This window comes from Onychostoma macrolepis, chromosome 09, assembly GCF_012432095.1.
Source record: "Onychostoma macrolepis isolate SWU-2019 chromosome 09, ASM1243209v1, whole genome shotgun sequence".
In the NCBI taxonomy this organism is placed as follows: domain Eukaryota; kingdom Metazoa; phylum Chordata; class Actinopteri; order Cypriniformes; family Cyprinidae; genus Onychostoma; species Onychostoma macrolepis.
In genome coordinates, this window is record NC_081163.1 from 900,687 (window position 1) to 921,696 (window position 21,010).

General features: G+C 36.5%; 1 protein-coding gene across 1 annotated transcript in view; it reads right to left on the minus strand.

Moving 5' to 3' along the window:
- Window positions 1-6,088: 6,088 nt before the first annotated feature.
- The window catches only part of edar (ectodysplasin A receptor), a 45,077-nt gene continuing 30,155 nt past the window's right edge, over window positions 6,089-21,010 (minus strand). The window contains exons 7-13 of the mRNA XM_058788100.1: window positions 18,624-18,707; window positions 17,378-17,503; window positions 15,896-15,970; window positions 14,716-14,788; window positions 11,700-11,898; window positions 10,736-10,796; window positions 6,089-9,275 (exon numbers count right to left, since the gene is read on the minus strand). Of these exons, the coding sequence (XP_058644083.1) occupies window positions 8,935-9,275; window positions 10,736-10,796; window positions 11,700-11,898; window positions 14,716-14,788; window positions 15,896-15,970; window positions 17,378-17,503; window positions 18,624-18,707 (959 nt within the window). The 3' untranslated portion in view covers window positions 6,089-8,934. The remainder of the gene's footprint in view (window positions 9,276-10,735; window positions 10,797-11,699; window positions 11,899-14,715; window positions 14,789-15,895; window positions 15,971-17,377; window positions 17,504-18,623; window positions 18,708-21,010) is intronic.

Sequence of the window (21,010 nt, forward strand, 5' to 3'; positions counted from 1 at the left end):
ACCGCTGTGTGGTTTGAGGCTCATTACAGGCCAGTTTGTGGCATTATGAACTCAAAGTGTCAGTTTAGTGAAACAAGACTCATCTTGACACTAAACTGTTAGTTCTGGGTCAATTGTGAATTCTGACGGGTTGATAATGATGATGCATTACAGCACTGAACTCACAAATATGAATATGATCCCATGAGCAAAAAAATTCACTGCTGATATCACATATTACCCTGGAAATCAAATTCAAATGCATTGCAGTGTGCTAAGTAGTATATACTGCAGTGTAGTAAGTCATCAACTCAAGTGCATAACATCCACTTAGTGTGCACAGCATGCATACTAAAGAGTGTGATTAGTCAGTATGCAGTTCTTAGTATGACATTTTACTATAAAACATAAAAGGAAGTAAAATAATCATAAAAAAATAAAAATATACTGCGGTGTAGTAGGTCATCAAGAACCCATGCAGAGCATCCACATAGTGTGAACAGCATGCACACTAAATAGTGTGATTAGTATGTTAGTTTGCAATTGGGAACACAACCAGAATCAGTGTGATTAGTAGCACACTGTGTATGTAGTGCAGTGAGCATTACAGTATGGGAAAGAGTACTAGTGCAGTGTGTGTTACAGTGTGGGCTAGTGTTCCCATTGTAGTGTGCACTGCAGTATATACTGCGGTCATCAAGATTCATCCATCCACGTAGTGTACACAGCAGGCATACTAAAAAGTGTGATTGGTATTTTAGTATGCAATTGTGAACACAGACGGAATCAATGTGGGTAGTAGCACACTACATACGTGCAGAGCAGTATGCATTACAGTGTGGGATACAGTACCCATTGTAGTGTGCACTGCAGTATGGGATAGAGTATTAGTGCAGTGTGCATTACAGTGTGGGATACAGTACCCATTGTAGTGTGCACTGCAGTATGGGATAGAGTATTAGTGCAGTGTGCATTACAGTGTGGGCTAGTGTTCCCATTGTAGTGTGCACTGCAGTAAGGCATAGAATACTAATGTGGTGTGCTCTGTAGTATATACTGCAGTTTAGTAGATCATCAAGAACCCATGCAGAGCGTCCACATAGTGTGCACAGCAGGCATACTAAGTAGTGTGATTAATAAGTTAGTATGCAGTTGTGAACAAAGCCGGAATCAATGTGGCTAGTGGCACACTGCGTATGCAGTGCAGTCTACATTGCATTGCGCATTACAGTGTGGGATAGAGTACCCAATGCAGTATGCTTAGCAGTATATACTGCAGTGTAGTAGGTCATCAAGAACCCTCGCAGAACAACCATGCAGTGTGCATAGCATGTATACTAAATGATTAGAATGTTAATTGTGAACACAGCCGGAATTTATGTGGGTAGCAGAGCACTGCATATGTAGTGCAGTGAGGGATAGAGTAACAGTGCAGTGTGCTCAGTGGTATACTGCAGCGTAGACAGTCATCAAAAATCCAGCAGAATGTCTGCATACTAAATCAATGTAGGTAGCAGCACACTTTGTTTGCAGTGCAGTGTGCATTGCAGTATGGGATAGTAGTAGATGCTCTGGAGTATATGCTGCAGTGTAGTAAATCATTCAGGCACTAATGCAGAGCGTCCATATAGTATGCACAGCATGCATACTAAATTGTCTGATTAGTATGTTAGTGTGTGATTGTGAACACAGCCAGTGTGTGCTGCAGGTGTTTGTTGTGTGCGATGACTGGACGCCAGCAGATCCAGCAAACTCATGAGTGTTTTAATCTCCACACAGAAGAACTGCGCTCACTTTATATCATTTTTTTAACTTTGTTGTTATCTCTCGCACACTTGAGCTGAGGAAGTGTAAATCATTTCCCATGCGTGTTGGGAGTGATTGATGAGGCAGACGGCAGGTCACTGCACGCAGGCCGCTTCATTCCAGCACCATGTCTGAGAGTTTATTCCTCTTACTCTTAAAGGAGCAGTTCATCACAAGTCAAGCAGCTTTCTGTCCTCTGTGCTGCTGGTGTTTTGCTGTAGTGTTGTTGGTGTGAGAGTCAGTTCACGGTCTTTGTGTCCTGATGCTGTAAACACTCTGCTGCTGCCAAAACTACACTGTTAAAGTAAAGCAAGGAATTGTTGAGCCTTTATCCAAAAATACAAATGAAACCGAAACTACTTATACTGCTGGTCTACACAACTAGATCTTTAAATGTGAGCGGAGCTTGACTGTGAAGTTGAAATGAAGTCGCTGCAGCGATGTTTGATGCTCTATTGTTTCATAAATTATGAATTATATTGTCTAAAGCGCTAAACCCATCGTGATTTCGAACATTCAGTTCAAGCGATTCACTAGCAAAAACCAGATCAAAATAAGTTCAAGCAAAGGAAACAAAAGTTACAAGACCTGATCAACTCCATTATCGAGATTGATAGACAGCTTCTTAATAATCCTGCTCCCGAGTTACATGCTAGAAGTTGGAGTGAAAAGCAGAATTTGATTTGCTAGTACAAAGAATGCTGAATTTATGCTACGAAGAACTAAAGCAACTTACGAGTACGGAGACAAAGCCGGTCGATTATTAGCTTCTCGCTTAATTACTCGGGTATATGATTATTCTGGCTCGTTAACTAAGAATCCATCTGACATCAATGATGTTTATTTCTCTTGCTACTCCAATCTCTATAAATCAGAGCCTCCTGAAGACGGTTCTAGTATGCATTGTTTCTTAGACAGTCTAGAACAGATATTCCTCACATTGATAGCCGTGGATCTGGAAAAGCCTCTAGAGTTGATGAGATTTTGAAATGTCTTCAGCGTATGCAAAGTGGTAAGGCATCAGGTCCAGACGGCTTTTCTACAAAAGGTTTGCCAAACATCTGGCACCTCTATTGTTAGATATGTACAATGATTCTTTGGTAAACGGTTCTCTTAACTCTGACTCTATTTCACTAATACTCAAGCGGGACATGAACCCAGATGAATGTGGCGGTTGGAGGCTTATTAGTCTGTTGAATTCAGATGTGAAATTATTAGGCAAGGTGCTGGCTTGCCGTCTGGATCCCTGTCTTCCCAAAATAATCTCTGAAGATCAGACCGGTTTCATTAGAGGGCGACAATTATCATCAAATATTCAACGACTTTTAACTATTCTTTTTTCTCCACCCACTTCTTCCACAAGTGAAACCAGAAAAGGCCTTCGACCGCGTCGAGTGGAATTATTTATTCACTATATTAGAAAGATTTGGTTTTGGCCCCCTTTTCACATCATGGATACGCCTTCTGGACACTGCTCCAGTCTGGATACAAGCTTAATATTAATAAAAGTGTATGTTTGGTAAATAATTTAGCTTAACAAATCCCAGCGGAGATGCAGCCTTTTAATTTATCCTCCACAAAGTTTCGTTTCTTGGGAGTAAGTTTTTCACATTCCTTTGATTATATCAATAATTACTGACTCGAGTTAAATCAGATTTGCAACGTTGGGATAAGTTACCTCTTACTCTTTTTGGTAGAATCCAGTCAATTAAAATGAATATCTTACCTAGGTTTCTGTTTCTTTTTCAGACCCTCCCAGTGTTTTTAAAGAAAAGTCCTTTATCAAGCTTTAGGATGGGGCTGCTTCTCTTTATATACGGCAGGACAGGCCTCCTCGCTTAAGCAAGGCATATCTCCAGAGACATAAAAAAGATGGGGTCTTGGTCTGCCAGACGTTTTGATGTATTACTGGGCAGCAAATATTAGTAAAATTCACAGCTGGGATAACTCTCCCCATATAGATTGGTCTTGCTCTACATCTTCTCTTCTGCCTTGCTGTGTGCTCCTTTGTCTAGTTGCCCCTCGAAGCACACCGTAACCCAGTTTGTACTTCTCTCAGGATTTGGAGGCAGTTCAGACAACATTTTAAACTTCTGTTTTTGGCCCTATTTGTAGTAATCATCTATTCCTGCCTTAAACCTTAGATTCTGCTTATATTCTATGGAAAAACAGAGGCCTTTTACATTTTTCGGATTTATTCATTGATGGAGTTTTTGCAACTTTTTCTTGCAACTTGTTTCGTTTTTTTTTTGCTCGTTCCCTTTGTCCTTCTTTTCCAGACTTGTCTGAACCTTCTTTATATGAGAAGTGCTTAATTCAGATTCATGGCTCTATATCCACTTTATATAATTGAATTCTTCCTTATGCTTTGCCATCTTCCTCCCGGTTTAAACGTCAAGGGGAGAAAGAACTTGGACGTGGTTTGGAGCAAGAATGGTGGGAATTGCTGTTGACGGTTAATTCCTCTTCTTCTTGTGCAAGACTGAGTCTGATTCAGTTTAAGGTTCTCCATAGAATTCATCTCACAAATGTCAAATTAAGTAAGCTATTTCCCGGAGTGGATGTTATTTGTAATAGGTGTTCTCTGGCTCCTGCTGATCATACCCACATGTTTTTTTCTTGTCCAAAGTTGGAAGATTTTTGGTATTCCTTTTTTTGATACTTTTTCTAACATTTTCAATATTTACCTTGAACCATGTCCTTTGATTGCTATTTTTTGGTTTAGAGCCAGAAACACAAATTAAGTTTAATTGTCCAATATTCTCTTTTGAGTAGTCAAACAATCCACGAGAAACACAGGAGCTGGAGTCACTTATTTGAAAAAGTAACTCCGATATTTCCTTCTAAATTAAAAAGTAATGCATTACTTTACTAGTTACTTAAAAAAGTAATCTGATTACGTAACTCACGTCACTTGTAACGCGTTACCCCCGGCACTGGTTATTATTATTTTGTCCAAACCGTCTCCAGCTCTAAAGCTTGAGGTTTGGTCACTAGCGAGGACTGACTCCGTGAGCAGCGCTAAGCATTCGCTCGGAATCACAGGTCGAGTGTTTATCAGGCCTGGCTCTGATTGAGGAGGTCTGTGAGAGTCCAGTCAGAATATTCCTGCCTCATGAATGCATTAGTGACAGATCATCTTCTCACATGGGCAGAACATCTGGTCCATCTGCTGGATCTGACAGAATGAAGGTCTGTGATTCTGCTTCTCATGAGAAACGCCAAACAGACTGTCGATCACATCTGCGGTGACCTTCAGAAAACCTGCAGTTTCTGCTTGTGGTCTGAATCTTCTGAACACTGTGTGCTGGATATTAAATCATGCTTTGAGAAGAAATCGTGCCGCTGGTGCTATAAAATGGCTAGCCAGGAATAATTCCTTTAGTTTTCTGCATACTTCAAAGTCAATATGAACTTTCAAAATTGACTTTATATTTAAAATGATTATTATAATTTTTTTTAAATTAAATTGCTTTTTTTAAGAAAAGAAAAGTTTTTTAAAATGTGCTTTTTTTTGTAATTCTTCATTCTCAATAGTGATTATCATGACTTTATAAAGATATTTTATTGAAATCACGAGGAAACATAACAAATACTACAATAATGTTTAAATACTTAACAATTTATTTTAAAATAAACAACTATATGTAGATATATAAAAGTAAATTAATTAAAAACAATTGTAAAAATAAAATAAATAAATAAATGAATGTTGGGAATAATTAGGACTTTAAAGAAAAAAAAAAGTAAATTTTTTTCCAAAGAAGTCTCTTTGCTCAGCAAGGCTGCATTTATTTGATCAAAAATGCAGTAAAAACAGTGAAATATTATTACAATTTAAAATAGCTGTTTTCTGTGTGAATATCTGTTCAATTGTGATTTATTTCTGTGATCAAATCTGACTTTTCAGCATCATTACTCAAGTCTTCAGTGTCACATGATCCTAAAATAAAATAAATAATATTTTTTGTGATCACAGCAGTGAGTTGGGATGTGAATGAAGAATCTGGCACTAAAATAGAGTTCACTTCTTTAAACAAAATATCAGTTTGGTGAAAAATGATTCACAGATTCACACTTATAATATTTCTGTGATTTGATTATTACGTTACTTACATTCAGCTAAACTTTCTCAGGATTTTAAGTGCTGAAGGAAGGTTTGTATCACATAAATTCAATCTGATTTTTATTTTCATCTTCATCTCTCTGTGTTTGAGCTGTTTTATGATTTGAGATTCAATCTGCTGATCTGAAAACAGTGCAATACAGTCAATTAATACATGTGGCTCATGGACAACATTGATATAATTTTCTCATTTTATTTCTTTACATGGTGCATATGTACAATAATAAGTTATATATACAGTTGTGTTTGTTGCATTGATCCAGGAGCTCTGCTAGAAACTTGACTATGAGGTTGACGTGGCCTTTACAAGTTGAACCTAAAATAAAATGCATTGTTTGTTGATATACAGTATATATATATATATATTAACGTGGGACGTGAGGAGGGGAAACAAACATGATGCAACAACAACAAAAGCTGAAGCCAGTATCTGAAGTGGTTCTGTGTGTGATTGTCCAGGAGACCGGCTCCGTTCAGTCATTCCCTGCAAACGTCTGAGTGACGAAGCCTCAAACACGAGCTGTGTGACGGTCAGAAGTGTGTGTCGGGTCATTAAACGCTTCTGCATGCAGTTAAAAGGTTTGCACAGCTGCCTCTGCTTCCCATCGCACACTTTATAGCTTTTCCGTTTGGATTATTAGTTAATGAGGTGCTGGAAATCACAGCCGCTTTAGAGTCATAAAACACCAATTCCACACAATTAGTCCAGCAGCAGCGGCTCGCCGCAGGACACACACACACTTAAGCACACATACTCACGCACACACACACACACACACACACACACACACTTAAACACTCGGAGACACACACAAGCCGCAGCTCTCTGACTCTCTTAAACAGATTTATGTTTCTGTCAGAATTTCATTGAGTCCATATTCTGAATGTGAGCAGATACAGTGAGTTCATCGAAGGTGATTGTGGGACGACACACACACACACACACACACACACACACACACACACACACACACACACACGTACCATGTTTGAGAGTTTCCTTCACATCTCTGTGACATTTAGGCAAGACACTACAGGCAAACGCATTTTTTTTTCAATATTTTAAAAAATATTACTTTTTTAAAAATACATTTCTTAATAATAATAATAATAATAATAATAGTACCACAACTGTTTATTATATAAAATTAACAAAATTTTAAATGTTTTTCTTATTGTTTTTGAAATAATTTAAAAATAAATATAATAATAATAGTAGTAGTTGTTTATTGTACAAAAGTAACAAAAATGTAAACATTTTAAATAATTTTTAAAGTTATTTTTCATTATTAAATTGATTTAAAAATATTTTAAAGAGATTTTTTTTTTTTAAATGCATTTAATAAAAATAGTAGTAGTACCAGAACTGTTTATTGTAACAAAACATGTTTTAAATATTTAATCATTTTAATTTTCTATTTATTTGTTTTATTAAATGTATTTTTAAAATTATTTTAAAATGATTATTTTGCATTTTTGAAAATAAATGTTTTAGTAGCAGTACAGAACTGTTTATTGGGATTTCAATCTATTTTGCTTCCAGACTAGTGGAAAGAGAGCCTCCAAAATACGCATGGAAGTGTGTTTATTTTATTGCACTTTATCTATTTGCATCTGTAGATTTCAGTTTATTTCTGTTACAAACACCAGATTTTACAGTTTTATTCCTCTGAAGGTTTGTTCATATTTCATTCACACTCATTTATAGCACATTTTACTACTAAAAACATGGTGAAAATGTGATTGTTTTCTGTCTGTTGACAGTGTTTTCTGAATGAATGAATGCAAATTATTTAATAGCATATTTAATTAGATAATGCCTCATTTGCATATTTAAAAAAAACCTTTAGTTTTAATGTGCTGAGATTAATCAGCTGGTGAAGTATATATAAATATCGATTAGTTAAGCCTGAGTGTCTTGCCTTGAAACAGATGTGTTGTGTGCCAGGTAGCTCGTTATGCACATTTAGAGCGTTTAACGAACTTGAACTCACTCAGTGAGATTCTTCAGGCTGTTGTCGCAGCAGAAAGAAAGCAGACGGTCACTGTAACGTCTCTGAGAATACAACACGTTCTTGAAAACGCTTAAAAACACAGCTCGTAGAGTCTGTCCACGTGTAGAAATGTTTCGGAGCGTTTGTGATCGGTCGCATTTCCTCCATCTGTCATCAGAAATCAACAGCGCGAGTCCATTTCAGAAATACACAGACTGGCCAGTGACAGAGTTCTGACTTCAGGGCCTCGTTTATGAAGCGTGAGAGAGCGCGTGCGCTTTAATCCACGCCAGCGCTCATATTTGTAAAAACTGGCTTTGACGTACACCTTTTGTTGTCGGAGTACTGCAGGTTTCTGAAAGTGTAAGCTGTTCTTGCAGCTCTCTGTTCTAAATTAAAGCATTTGGATGACGACTGGTGATCGTTTATGTTAATCACATTAATTAGGAGTCGTTTACGAGCAGAGAGCTGAAACCATTCAGTTGCGTGCAAGTTCAAGATCATTCGCGATTCATAGATTTCACATCTGCGTTTTCTGTGTGCACGTACGCATATTTGAGAGATGATCGTAAGATCAAATTTCCCAGAGAGAAAAAAGCACACTTCCATAATGTACTTAAAGTGCTCTAGTTTCGTGCACTAATTTTGTACTTAATATACTAAAAATGATTCTTTAGTACTTTTTAAGATTAACTAAGTGTACTCAACTGTGCTGTTTTAGGACACCATGAATATGAACTAAAATGTGCTTTCAACATACTATCTCTGTATTTAAAAAATATATTTAGTTACCACTTGTAGTACCCATATTTCACACTCAAGTGCACTACAAGTGGTGACTAAATACACTTAAAATACAGAGATAGTATGTTAAAAGCGCATTTTAAATTTATTTTTGGTGTGTGCAATTCTTAGATTTGTGCGTAACGTTTTGAAAATAGAGCGCTTTAAGTACATTAAACTTGGGTTAGGATGGTTTCTGCGCAACACTTTATGAACAGGCCCCGGGTCTGGTGCGGATGGGTTCTGTCAGACGCTGGCGCAGCGCGAGGTGAGATTGGGATGGTGGCTGGATGGAGGGACGCTGTTCTCGGGGCCCAGAATGTCGAAGCAGAGGGCCTCAACCGCGTCCAGCCGCTCGATCTGGACCAGACGGGTCAGCAGGTCCGGGATGCTGTATCCCGCCGTACTGATGCGGTCGAAGAGCTGCATGCCGTCCGTCATGCCTCCGATCTCGTCACGCTTCAGCCCGAAGCTCTCGGCCAGATGCCTCCACGTCTTCACCACCGCCTTATCTGTGCTGTAGGTGGCGCTGAGCATGCGGCTGATGCGCTCCAGACAGTCGAAGGGCAGCTCGGTCGGACTCAGACCTGCAGAGATGAAGAACATCATCATCATCAGAGTAAACTAGGGCCTGGTTTCACAGACAGGGCTTTAGGCCATAGTTCATTTAGGACATTTAAGTAATCTTTATAAACATGCTTTAGGAAAAAACATTACTGGTGTACGTCTTGAGACAAAACAAAGGCTCTGATGTATTTTAAGATCAGTCAGTGCAAGTTTCTTTTAGTTGAAACAGCTCAGACTTACATTTTAGGCCTAAGCCTTGTTTGTGAAACCGGGGGTATGAGTATAACATCATTATCAGGAAAGACTCTTACAGAAAAATTCTTACAATCAGAAAATTAAATTGTGAATGATTATTTTTATTCATTGTTACATGCATTTCTTAAAAATATTTTAATTGTATATATTTTTAATAGTGTTGTCAAACGATTAATCGCAATTAATCGCATCCAAGATAAAAGTTTTTGTTTACATAATGTATGAGTGTGTACTGTTTATTTATTATGTATATATAAATACACACACATACAGTATATATTTTGAAAATATTTACAAGTATATACATTATATATTTACATTGTTATATTTTAAATTATATATAAACATATTTAATATATAAACATTTAAATTATATATAAAATATATACATGTATATATATATATATATATATATATATATATAATAAACTCATATATTATGTAAACAAAAACGTTTATTTTGGATGTGATTAATCGCGATTAATTGTTTGGCAACGCTATTTTTAAAAGTACCTGGCAGAACTGTTTATTGTATAAAAATAACAAACATTTAAACGTTTTTAAAATGTTAAATTATTTTATTATTTTTTAAATATGTAAAATTATCATTTATTTTTAAAATAAATTTAATAATAATAATAATAACAAAAATACCACCAGAATTGTTTTTAAGCAAAATTAACAAAAATCTGATTAAAAATAAAGATGTATATATTTTATCTTTTATATTTATTATTTTATTATCAAATGCATTTAAAATGTAAAAAAGTACTAATAACATAATTGTTAAAAATTGATTTATTATTCTTTTTTTAAATACATAATAATAATAATAGTACCAGAAGTGATTACTGTACAAAAATAACAGAAATCTCCTTAAAATGTTAAAATCCTTAAAATTTTGATTATTTATTCATTTTTATTTATTATTTGTATTACATTTATTAAGTCAATAATTCTCACAGAACTTATTGTGGTCAAGTAAGCCATGTTTATTCTCACTGTAAGTGAACTATTATTTCTCTTTTAATTTTCTGAGTGGCAAGATGAACTCCACATGATTTAATGTACTGTAATGTGCTTCTGTAAATGTTTAGTGTGTTCGCAGTGAAGTGGAGATCTGATTGTCACACACTCCTGCTCATTACAGCTTTAACACAGCTGCCGTCGTCTGTGTTTTACGGGCTTGACATAATCATGAATTCACGGTTACTGTTACACTCACCCTCCGCAACACTGCAGGCTTTTGTGTACAAATCCAGGATCTTTTTCCTTCTGCTGTGAATCTGCAGAAACAGGAAATGTTTGGATGAGTCACACAAAGCAACAGAGATCAATCTGAACCTACAGAACAAGATCAGATGTGGAAAAACTTAACAACAGAGTCCAAGAACAGAAGTGTGATGGGATATACCGTACGCTTTTAAAATACGGTACAAATTGTGAAATATTATTACAATTCAACTAGCTGTTTTCTCTGTGAATATGTGTTAAACTGTAATTTATTTCTGTGATGCGCAGCTGTATTTTCAGCATCATTACTGCAGTCTTCAGCGTCACATGATCTTCAGAAATCATTCTAAGATGCTGATTTGCTGCTCAACAAACATTTCTGATTATTATCAATGTTGAAAACAGTTGTGCTGCACAATATTTTTGTCAAAATAGTAATATACTAGTTTGTGGTAGGAAGGATTGAGAAAAAGAAACACTTTTATTCATCAAGGAAGCATTAAATTGATCAAAAGTGACGGTAAAGACATTTCTAATGTTACAAAAGATTTCTATTTCAAATAAATTCTGTTCTTTTGAACTTTCTATTCATCTGTGAATCCTGAAAAATAAAAATGTACCACGGTTTCCACAAAAATATTGTGAAGCATGACTGTTTTCAACATTAATAATAATCATAAATGTTTGTTGAGCAGCAAATCAGCATATTATTATGATTTCTGAAGATCATGTGACACTGAAGACTGCAGTAATGATGCTGAAAATACAGCTGCATCACAGAAATAAATTACAGTTTAACACATTCACATAGAAAACAGCTGTTTTAAATTCTAATAATATTTGACAGTTTTTAGACTATTTTTGATCAAGTAAATGCAGCAATGGTGATAAAAAAGTCGAAATGATTCCAAACGTCAGTGTAAACGACTGTAATATGCGTGTGGTGTCGTATTCACCCCGGTGGCTCTGCTGCTGGTGTTGATGTTGTTGTTGTTGTTGGTGATGGTGTTGCTGGAGCAGGTCTTGTCCCGCGTCAGATGCACCAGAGACAGAAGGCAAAGGTCAGCGGCTCCCTGTTTGTCCTGAGCTGCTTCCTCGTCGCTGTCGATGCTGCGACTCAAAAGCTGCTCGTTCTCTGATGACGCGTCGTTCTCACTGCAACAGTGCAAGCGTTTCGTGTTTACAAAGAATAATAGTGATTCTGCCAGAAAACAATCACAATCAGTGCTTCTCAAATATGACTTGTCAAAATATAAATGAAATACAACTCCAACTCCTACAAACAAACAGTTTAACAGAAGCAGATGAATCCTGCACTGCACACTGCTGTAGCTTGCAAATCATATTTTAATATATTTCAGTCATGCAACGTTCATCGGACATTGTATTCAAATTTTTTCAAACATGACTTATTTAAAATGCTTACAAAACATGCTTTAAAATATGCTAAAACAACTAAAAATCAAGTAACGCTAAACAATACAGTTTAATTTATAAACATTAGCATTAACAATAAACAAAAAAGCTAAATTTCAACATTTATTACTACATTTCTAAAATCATTGAACTGTTTTTTTTTAAATAACTAACATTAAAAAAAGATTGCTGTAAAAATACATAGCATTTTGTTAGTTCATATTAACTAATGCATTAACTAATCTTAACAAATGAGCCCTTATTGTAAAGTGTTACAAACGTTCCTTATTTTAATTCACTCTCTCAACAACTGAGCAGATTGTTGTTGCTTGTTTTCTGAGGAAGAGTTCATGTTGAAAAGCATTACATTATTGTAATGTTTTTGCCAGCCATAGTCACTGTGAGCTGCGTGAAGGTTCTTCAGGGTTTGAAACGACTCTATTGCTTGATGAAAGAGCCTGATTTAGACATTTGCTTTTCTGCCTATTGTGCTTTACAGTAATAATTATCATGTACTGACTAGCCTGTTGTTTTCAGCTTCCCAACAAGCGCCTGCTGACAAAGACGGCTCAGAGCCGTGCACAGAATGTCATTGTTTTCAGACACTCGATACTCGCGCCGGTCTGGATCTGCATTAGCACATACTCTGGCATGAGTCAAATCTCCCGCTTCATATGTCTACAACAATCATAAACAGATGCAATCTATCTACATATTAGTCCATCTAGAATATATCTGACCAATTGCAATCAGTCGGTCAATTTTGAGCTTTTGGGCTTTTTCACTTTTCATTACATGTTGTTTCAGACTATACTGGAAAGAAAAAAATCCAAAATGCACATTTAAGTTTTTATTTTGTTGCACTTTATCTATTTGCATCTGTAGATCTTTAAAGTTTTATTTCCTATCTATATTCTGAAGGGTTTTACTGAGGGGTTTGTTCATATATCATTTGCCTGGTTTTATTTTTACACTTTATCTTTTTGCATCTATAGATTTCAATTTCAATACACATCTCAAAATGAGTTTGTTTCTCCACCTCAGCAGCAATGACGTATACCATACTATAGAGTTTTATTCCTCTCTATGTTGTGAAGGTTTTTACAGAAGGGTTTGTTCATAGATTGTTTTCCTGGTATTATTATTGCACTTTATCTATTTGCATCTGTAAATTTAATTTGAAATACAATCTTTAAAGGTTGTTTTCTCATAATAAGTTTTATCTCCACTTCAGCAACGGTTACATAAACCAAATTTTACAGTTTTATTCATGTCTATATTCTGAAGGGTTTTACTGAGGGGTTTGTTCATACATCATTTCCATGATTTTATTTTTACACGTTATCTATTTGCGTCTAGATTTCAGTTCCAATACACACAAGGCCTATTTCTCCCTCAAAATGAGTTTGTTTCTCCACTTCAGCAGCACTTACATACACCAAATTTTACAGTTTTATTCCTCTCTATATTCTGAAGGTTTTTACTGAGGGGTTTGTTCATATGTTGTCTGCCTGGGATTATTATTGCACTTTATCTATTTGCGTCTGTACATTTCAATTCCAATACATACAGTATCTTCCACTTCAGCAGCTCTTACAAACACCAAACTTTACTGTTTTATTCCCATCTATATTCTGAAGGGGTTTACTGAGGGGATTGTTCACTGATTTACATAATTTTTATTCCTAAAAACAAGCTGAAATGTATTTTTTTCTGTCTGTTTTCAGTATTTTTTTGGTTTATAGACCTATAAAAAGAGCAATCCAAAGTCCCCTCTGGAAAAACCTTTAACTCTTAATATGTCAACTAAATCAAGAATTTCTAACCTGGCTTTATCCAATGATCAGACTTGCAGTATGTGCTGGAAATGTAGTGCATATTTAATTAGATAATGGCTTATTTTAAATATAGCTTTTCAGAAAACTCGTAATTTAAAAATTTTTTTTGCAATTCTTAAAGTAATTAAACAACTGGGGAAGTATGATGCTATCTATTAGTTGTTTTTTTACCAAATTCACCTGCAGTGTCTTGCCTTAGAGAGAGAGACGAGAGACAGTGTGTTATTTACAACAATCAGAATTAATGAGTGTAAAGCAGGGGAAGTTCTCATCTAACTAGTGTGAGGAAAGCAGGTTTATTTCTTTATTCAAGCTTCTGCTGCTCCTTGGAAAAAAAGGGTTTGAGGCGAAAAAGTGTCATCTTATGTTTGAAGCAGAGCTATTTTCACCTGGCGGTTTTGGCTGCGCCGCTGCGTAATTATCACACGCTTGATTACGTTTGTCTGAAATGAACATCTCCTGTGGAAAGCGTAGCTGCAGGCTGGATCTGTGTTCGACTACCTCATCCTGTGTGTAAGCCACATAATGTTTCCAGTCAGATGAGAAGAGAAGAGCTGCAGCTCCGTGCTGCTGCACAAACATGTCCTGCGGTGGCTGAATTACTGGCACAATCTCACATGAGACGAGGAAACGTGTTTGACGCCTCTGTACGAGTGCTGGTTAAACCCTGTTTGTCTTGCAGTAGTTACAGGTTTGTTTAGCTTGAGTGAAGACTCACCTCTTTGCTGTTTTTGGAGATGAAGGCTTGAGCTTATCAAATTCATCCTTTTCTGCAAAGATCACCACGTTTTCTGGAAAGACAATGTGTGAAGATCAGTGACGTGCTCATTCATCTCAGATCAGCTGTTATTTTATTTGAAAAGTTTTCAGTCTAATTTCAGTAAAAATAGAAAATAAATCTATTATTTGTTCACAGTGAACCTATTTCAATTTGATTTCCAAATCTGATCTGGATGATTGACTGTTTAATGCATGAATTATGCATTCTTCATCACTGCACATCATTTATTTGGACAGTTTATGCAAGTTTCTGTTTTTACTGATTAGAATACAAACAAATGCATTTGGCAGATGCTTTTATCCAAAGCGACTTATATTGCATTCAGGGTATATCAATTTCTATATCGGTCCATGCATTCCCTGGCATTGCCATTGGTGTTGCAAGTGCCATGATTTACTGTTTGAGCTAAACAGATATGAGTCTGATGTATGTAAAATTAAGTAAATGTTCTGTTTTCTGTCTGCGTGAATGCTCATCTGAAGTCAGAGTTGCAGCTGCGAGTGCATGAGTGGATCTTTCTCATGTATTCTGTCATTATAAGTGGCTTAGCTGGGAATATCTGGTGGGAAATGGGATAAGCGCGGATGTCTAGCGGTGTAGGTATTTGCTCATCCGCTCTGAAGCAGGATTAATGTTGTGATTTACAGTAACATGAATGCATCCGCTTCAGTCTTTAACATTTGGGACGCTTTCATTTTAAATATATATTTTTTAAAGGATTTTTTTAGTAAATGCACTGCAATGAGCTAAATGGAAAAATCCATTCAAGATGAAAGATGAATCAAAAGAAATGTTTAATATTCCTAGAATTCATTGAATCGCAAAAACTGCAAATACAAATGCACACAATATTTGTGTGTTATGTATTTCTACTCTTCTGACAGTGATTGATTGATGGCTAAATGAGTTGCAGTGAGAGTGAGTGAAAGCTCATTTTGAGGGGTTTTTCTCCAGACGGTGTGAGATGGTTATGCAGAGATGTGTTGTGAACGCTATGTGCCGTCAGCGAGAGCCGTAGGGTGAAGAACATTCCAGATTCACCTCGTCCCGTCTGCCGTCTGTCACGTCTTCTTAAGCAGTTTAACACGTATAGATGTCAAACCAAGCGTTCGCTCACCTTGAACCTCCTTCTTCTCCTCCTGCTTGTTTGTTTGGGCTTCCACTGTTTTTATTATTTGTCCAGAGCAGCATGCTGGGAAAGAAAGAAACAAAGAAAGAAAGAAAGCGCTGGGTTAGACTCACAGCACTGCTATTCATTTAATGTCTGGAGCAATAAGAAAGAGTTTGAAATATGGGAATGATCTCAAGTAAATGTAGAGCAGAAGGACTCAAACTGCGGTCAGAAGAGCTTCCCTGTTGACGAACACACACATCAGTTATGAAGAACATTCACACACACACACACACACACACACACACACACACACACACACGTTTGTTTTTGTGAATTGTAGGGACTCTTCATAGGCATAATGGTTTTTATACTGTACTTACTGTATATTCTATTGTCCTACACCTAAACCTACCCCTTACAGGAGACTACAGGCATTTTTAGATTTTCAAAAAACTTCATTCTGTGTGATTTATTAGCTTGTTTACCCGTGACACGAGTCCCCATGAGTCTGTGTGTGTTCAGGGTTAAGATCCCACCTGAATAGAAAACACACACACACACACACACACACACACACACACACACACACACACACTCACTCACCACACACACACACACACACACACACACACACACTCACGCACGCACGCAATCACTCACTCACTCACTCACTCACTCACTCACACACACACACACACACACACACACTCACACACACTCACACACACACACACTCAGACACACACACACACAGACACACACACACACACACACACACACACACACTCACTCACCACTCACACACACACACACACACACACACACACACTCACTCACTCACTCACTCACTCACACACACACTCAGACTCACACACACACTCAGACACACACACACACACTCACACACACACACACCACTCACTCACTCACTCACTCACTCACTCACTCACCACACACACACTCAGACTCACACACACACTCACACACACACACACACACACACACACACACACACACACACACACACACACACACACACACACTCACTCACTCACTCACTCACACACTCAGACTCACACACACACTCAGACACACACACACACACACACACACACACACACACACACACACACACACACACACACACACTCACTCACTCACTCACTCACACACACACACACACACACACACACACACACACACACACACACTCACTCACTCACTCACTCACTCACTCACACACACTCAGACTCACACACACACTCAGACACACACACACACACACACACACACACACACACACACACACACACACACACACACACACACACACACACTCACTCACTCACTCACACACACACACTCACTCACTCACTCACTCACTCACTCACACACACACACACACACACACACACACACACACACACACACACACACACACACACACACAAAATCACAATGAGTGTGTAGTTCTAGCAATCTTACCTTGTCCACTTGGTTTGGTCTTCAGGATGTAGAACATAATAATCATCACTATAGCGATGGCCATGATGAAGATGGTTGACATGGCGATGATGAGGGCTGTTGCTAGGTGACCTTGTCCTGTTGGATCTGGAACACAGTAAAAGATTCTATGTTGCTTGATGACCATAAAATGCTACAATTGCATGATGAACTGACTTTTTGTTTTGACTGATTGTTTATAGACACGTCACAGCGCTAGCTGCAGGCAAAACTAAGAGAAAACTGGAGGCGGCCCATTCAGCACAGATTTGGCTACATTAGGAGCTTAAAATATCGTCTTGTTGTTGTGATGTTGGGTGCCAGAATCGATGTAATATAGGCTTCAATTTGAAATTTGATCGCATACCTGCTGCCACTGCCAGACAAAAAGCTCGACGGCTGTGGTTAAACGCGATAATTCTGTCCAGATAACGAGCGGACTGGACAGAAACTATTGTCAAAAAGGCTTGCGTTTGCAGCGCACACTTCTTTTCAGAAAAGGTTAAATAAAGTATTGTCTTTTGTTGTTATGGATTATGGTTTGTGTTACACGTCTAAAGATTTCTAATGCATCTCATGACTATGTTGTGTATGAAATAATGTCTGTGTGCATGTGTGTAAAACTGACTATTTATATGCTTAATCATCTGTAATTGATACATTGTTGTGATTGACTGAAAGAATAATCAAATATGAAGCGGTCAGATGAATCTTTCTGCCTCCACCTAAGCTCCGCCCACAGAAAAACATCACAATATTTACTAAAACAGAAAAAAAACTATATTCTGACGTTATTATTAATACTGAATGTACCTTATATTTCTCATATTCTATAATACTGAAAACAACCATGGTAAATTGCTGTGTTAACATAAAATATATGTGCAGTCATAAGCAGCACAGCTATATTTGTAGCAATAGCCAACAATACATTGTATGGGTCAAAATTATACTTTCATCTTTTATGACAAAAATCATCAGGATATTAAGTAAAGATCATGTTCCATGAAGATATTTTGTAAATTTCCTACCGTAAATATATCAAAACTTCATTTTTGATTAGTAATATGCATTGCTAAGAACTTCATTTGGACAACTTTGAAGGCGATTTTCTCAATATTTAGATTTTTTGCTCCCTCAGATTCCAGATTTTCAAATAGTTGTATCTCAGCCAAATATTGTCCAACAAACCACACATCAATGGAAAGATGATTTATTGTGCTCTTGCCTTTCTCTGCGTGTGGGAATATGGTGGTGCTGCTGGACGACACGCTGGGAGCTCGGCCCGATGACGGCGGCGTCGACTGCATGCCTGTAAAAAACATTCAATAAAATCAGTCAATATACTCATACATCTGCTGAAATCTTGGATTCAGTCGTTTTGTCCACTTGTTTTCTTTCAATCAGCACAGGTTTTGTTTCTTTTTGGACCTTATTAATCATAGGTCTCATTGATCTTAGCTCATGCTCCTCAGTTTATGAGTGAAAAAAGCATTATTTATGCCTAATTTTGGTTTAAAAAGTAAACTGCATGAGTTCAGATCAATGAGGCCTGCGATCAATCAGATCCAAAAAGAAACACAAAACTTGTGCTGACTGAAAGAAACAAGTGGACGAAACAATTGAATCCAAGATTTGGTGATAATATCGCATAATGAGAGCCATTTTACAAGCTATTTAAGAAGCCGGTTATTTCTAACCTGGGACACAACAAGTGGAAGAAAAAAAGCAGAAAAACTATATATATATATATATATATTTGGGAAGTTGTTATGCCCAGTGTGAGCAAATTTAGTAAGTTTTAGTCCAACAGGGTTATTATAGTTAACTAAAACTAAAACCATAAAAAAAAACACAAAATGAAATAAACCTAAACAGAAATAAAATATTTTTTAAAATCCTTAAACTTATTTTATTTTAGCTAGTTGCCATATCTTTTTTTTTCATTTAGTTTAACTTAAAAAAATAAAATTAATTAAAAAATAAAAAATAAAAACTATATTTAAACTAAACTAAAATGAAAATGGAAATATAAAAATTCATTTAAAATATTAATAAAAGCTATAATAGTATCTGAGTTCAGTGCTGGATAGTAACTGATTACATGTAATCTGAATTATGTAATCAAATTGTAATTAGATTAAAATACTCATAATCAGAGTACAGTTACTTTTTTATTGATTACATGATTACATATTATTCACACAATTATTAATCATAATTTATTGATTCGCTCTAATTCTTCTTTTTCATCTTTTACATTTTCCTAAACATTACACATTGTAATACACGCATTCATTATTTCTTATTTACATCTACTGTAATGCAGGGATTCCTAAAGTTTTTATTTTATTTTAAAATTTTTTTAGTCATCTGAATCTCTTTCTCCTAATATATTTACTTGAAGCCCCTCCTGAGATTTTAAGGTGATACATTAATAAAGTAACACGGTTCTCTGATGTTGGTTATTGGTCACATGACGTGCAGGTAAACAAATAAAATATTAAAAGAAAACAATTGTAAGTGTTTTATTTTGATTGATTAATTTTTATTTTACATTTTTATGATTTAATAATTAGCTTTTCATTAAACTTTATGTTTAATAGTTCCTTTATGAAGCCCAGTTTGGGAAACCTTGACCTAATGTAAGGTTTAATGCATGTTGTTAATTACAACGAATGGAATGGAAATTTCTTACTTACAATATGGTACAAGAGTATCCTATTTAAATAAATGTGATGAACTGGTAAGGTGAAAAGTAATCTAAAAGTAGCTATATTACCTAAAATGTCTAATGTAATGGATTGGTTACTAATGTAATTAGGAATCAGTAATTTGTAAGTAATCTATCAGTAATATTAACTCCCGTTTTCAGGAAACAGAAAACCCTCTGACCAGAAAACACAAACAAGAGTTATTCTAAGTGAGAATGTTCTCTGACGGAGCGCAACTTGATGCCGCATGACATTTAGTGTATAACAACCCAACATTAAATATGGGATGCTAACAGTTTTAATGGACTAAAACACAAATCTGCGAGTGTTTCCAGCTCTGGAGATGAAGTATTGATTTAATTAAGCCCAACAGGAACAGCACCATTTGTCAAAGCTCTCATAGGTTTGAGGTCTTTGCTTATTTCTTTCTCATTGCGAGTGTCAAACACACTGAAAACCAAACGAGCGCCGCAAGGATCGCTCTGCCAAACCCCATCAGTCATCTAGAAACCATTATCAATCTGATGTTACCACAGTCACTGAATGGCAAATCATCCGCTGAGATCACAGATACTGAAATCACGCGTGAGGTCCGCCGCTGGACACATGTTTCCGTGCCTGTCGACTGCAAGCAGCGGCAAGTTAATCATCTTTTTATTCCCTCCAAACTCTTAATTATTAGACGCTGCGGGCGAGCATAATTTGCAGATTACCCGGCGAGTGCGAGCATGTCTTCACTCCCTCCGCATACTTTCACATCTACAGCTTTAAAAGATCTGTTTGTTATGCTTTTTTAATTAAATAGAATTCCCACCTACTTCATTTCTGTCACCGCACAATAGAAAACAATTAAAGAGGCTCTGACCGGCACAGACGTGTTTCCCAGCGCAACAAAGACCCT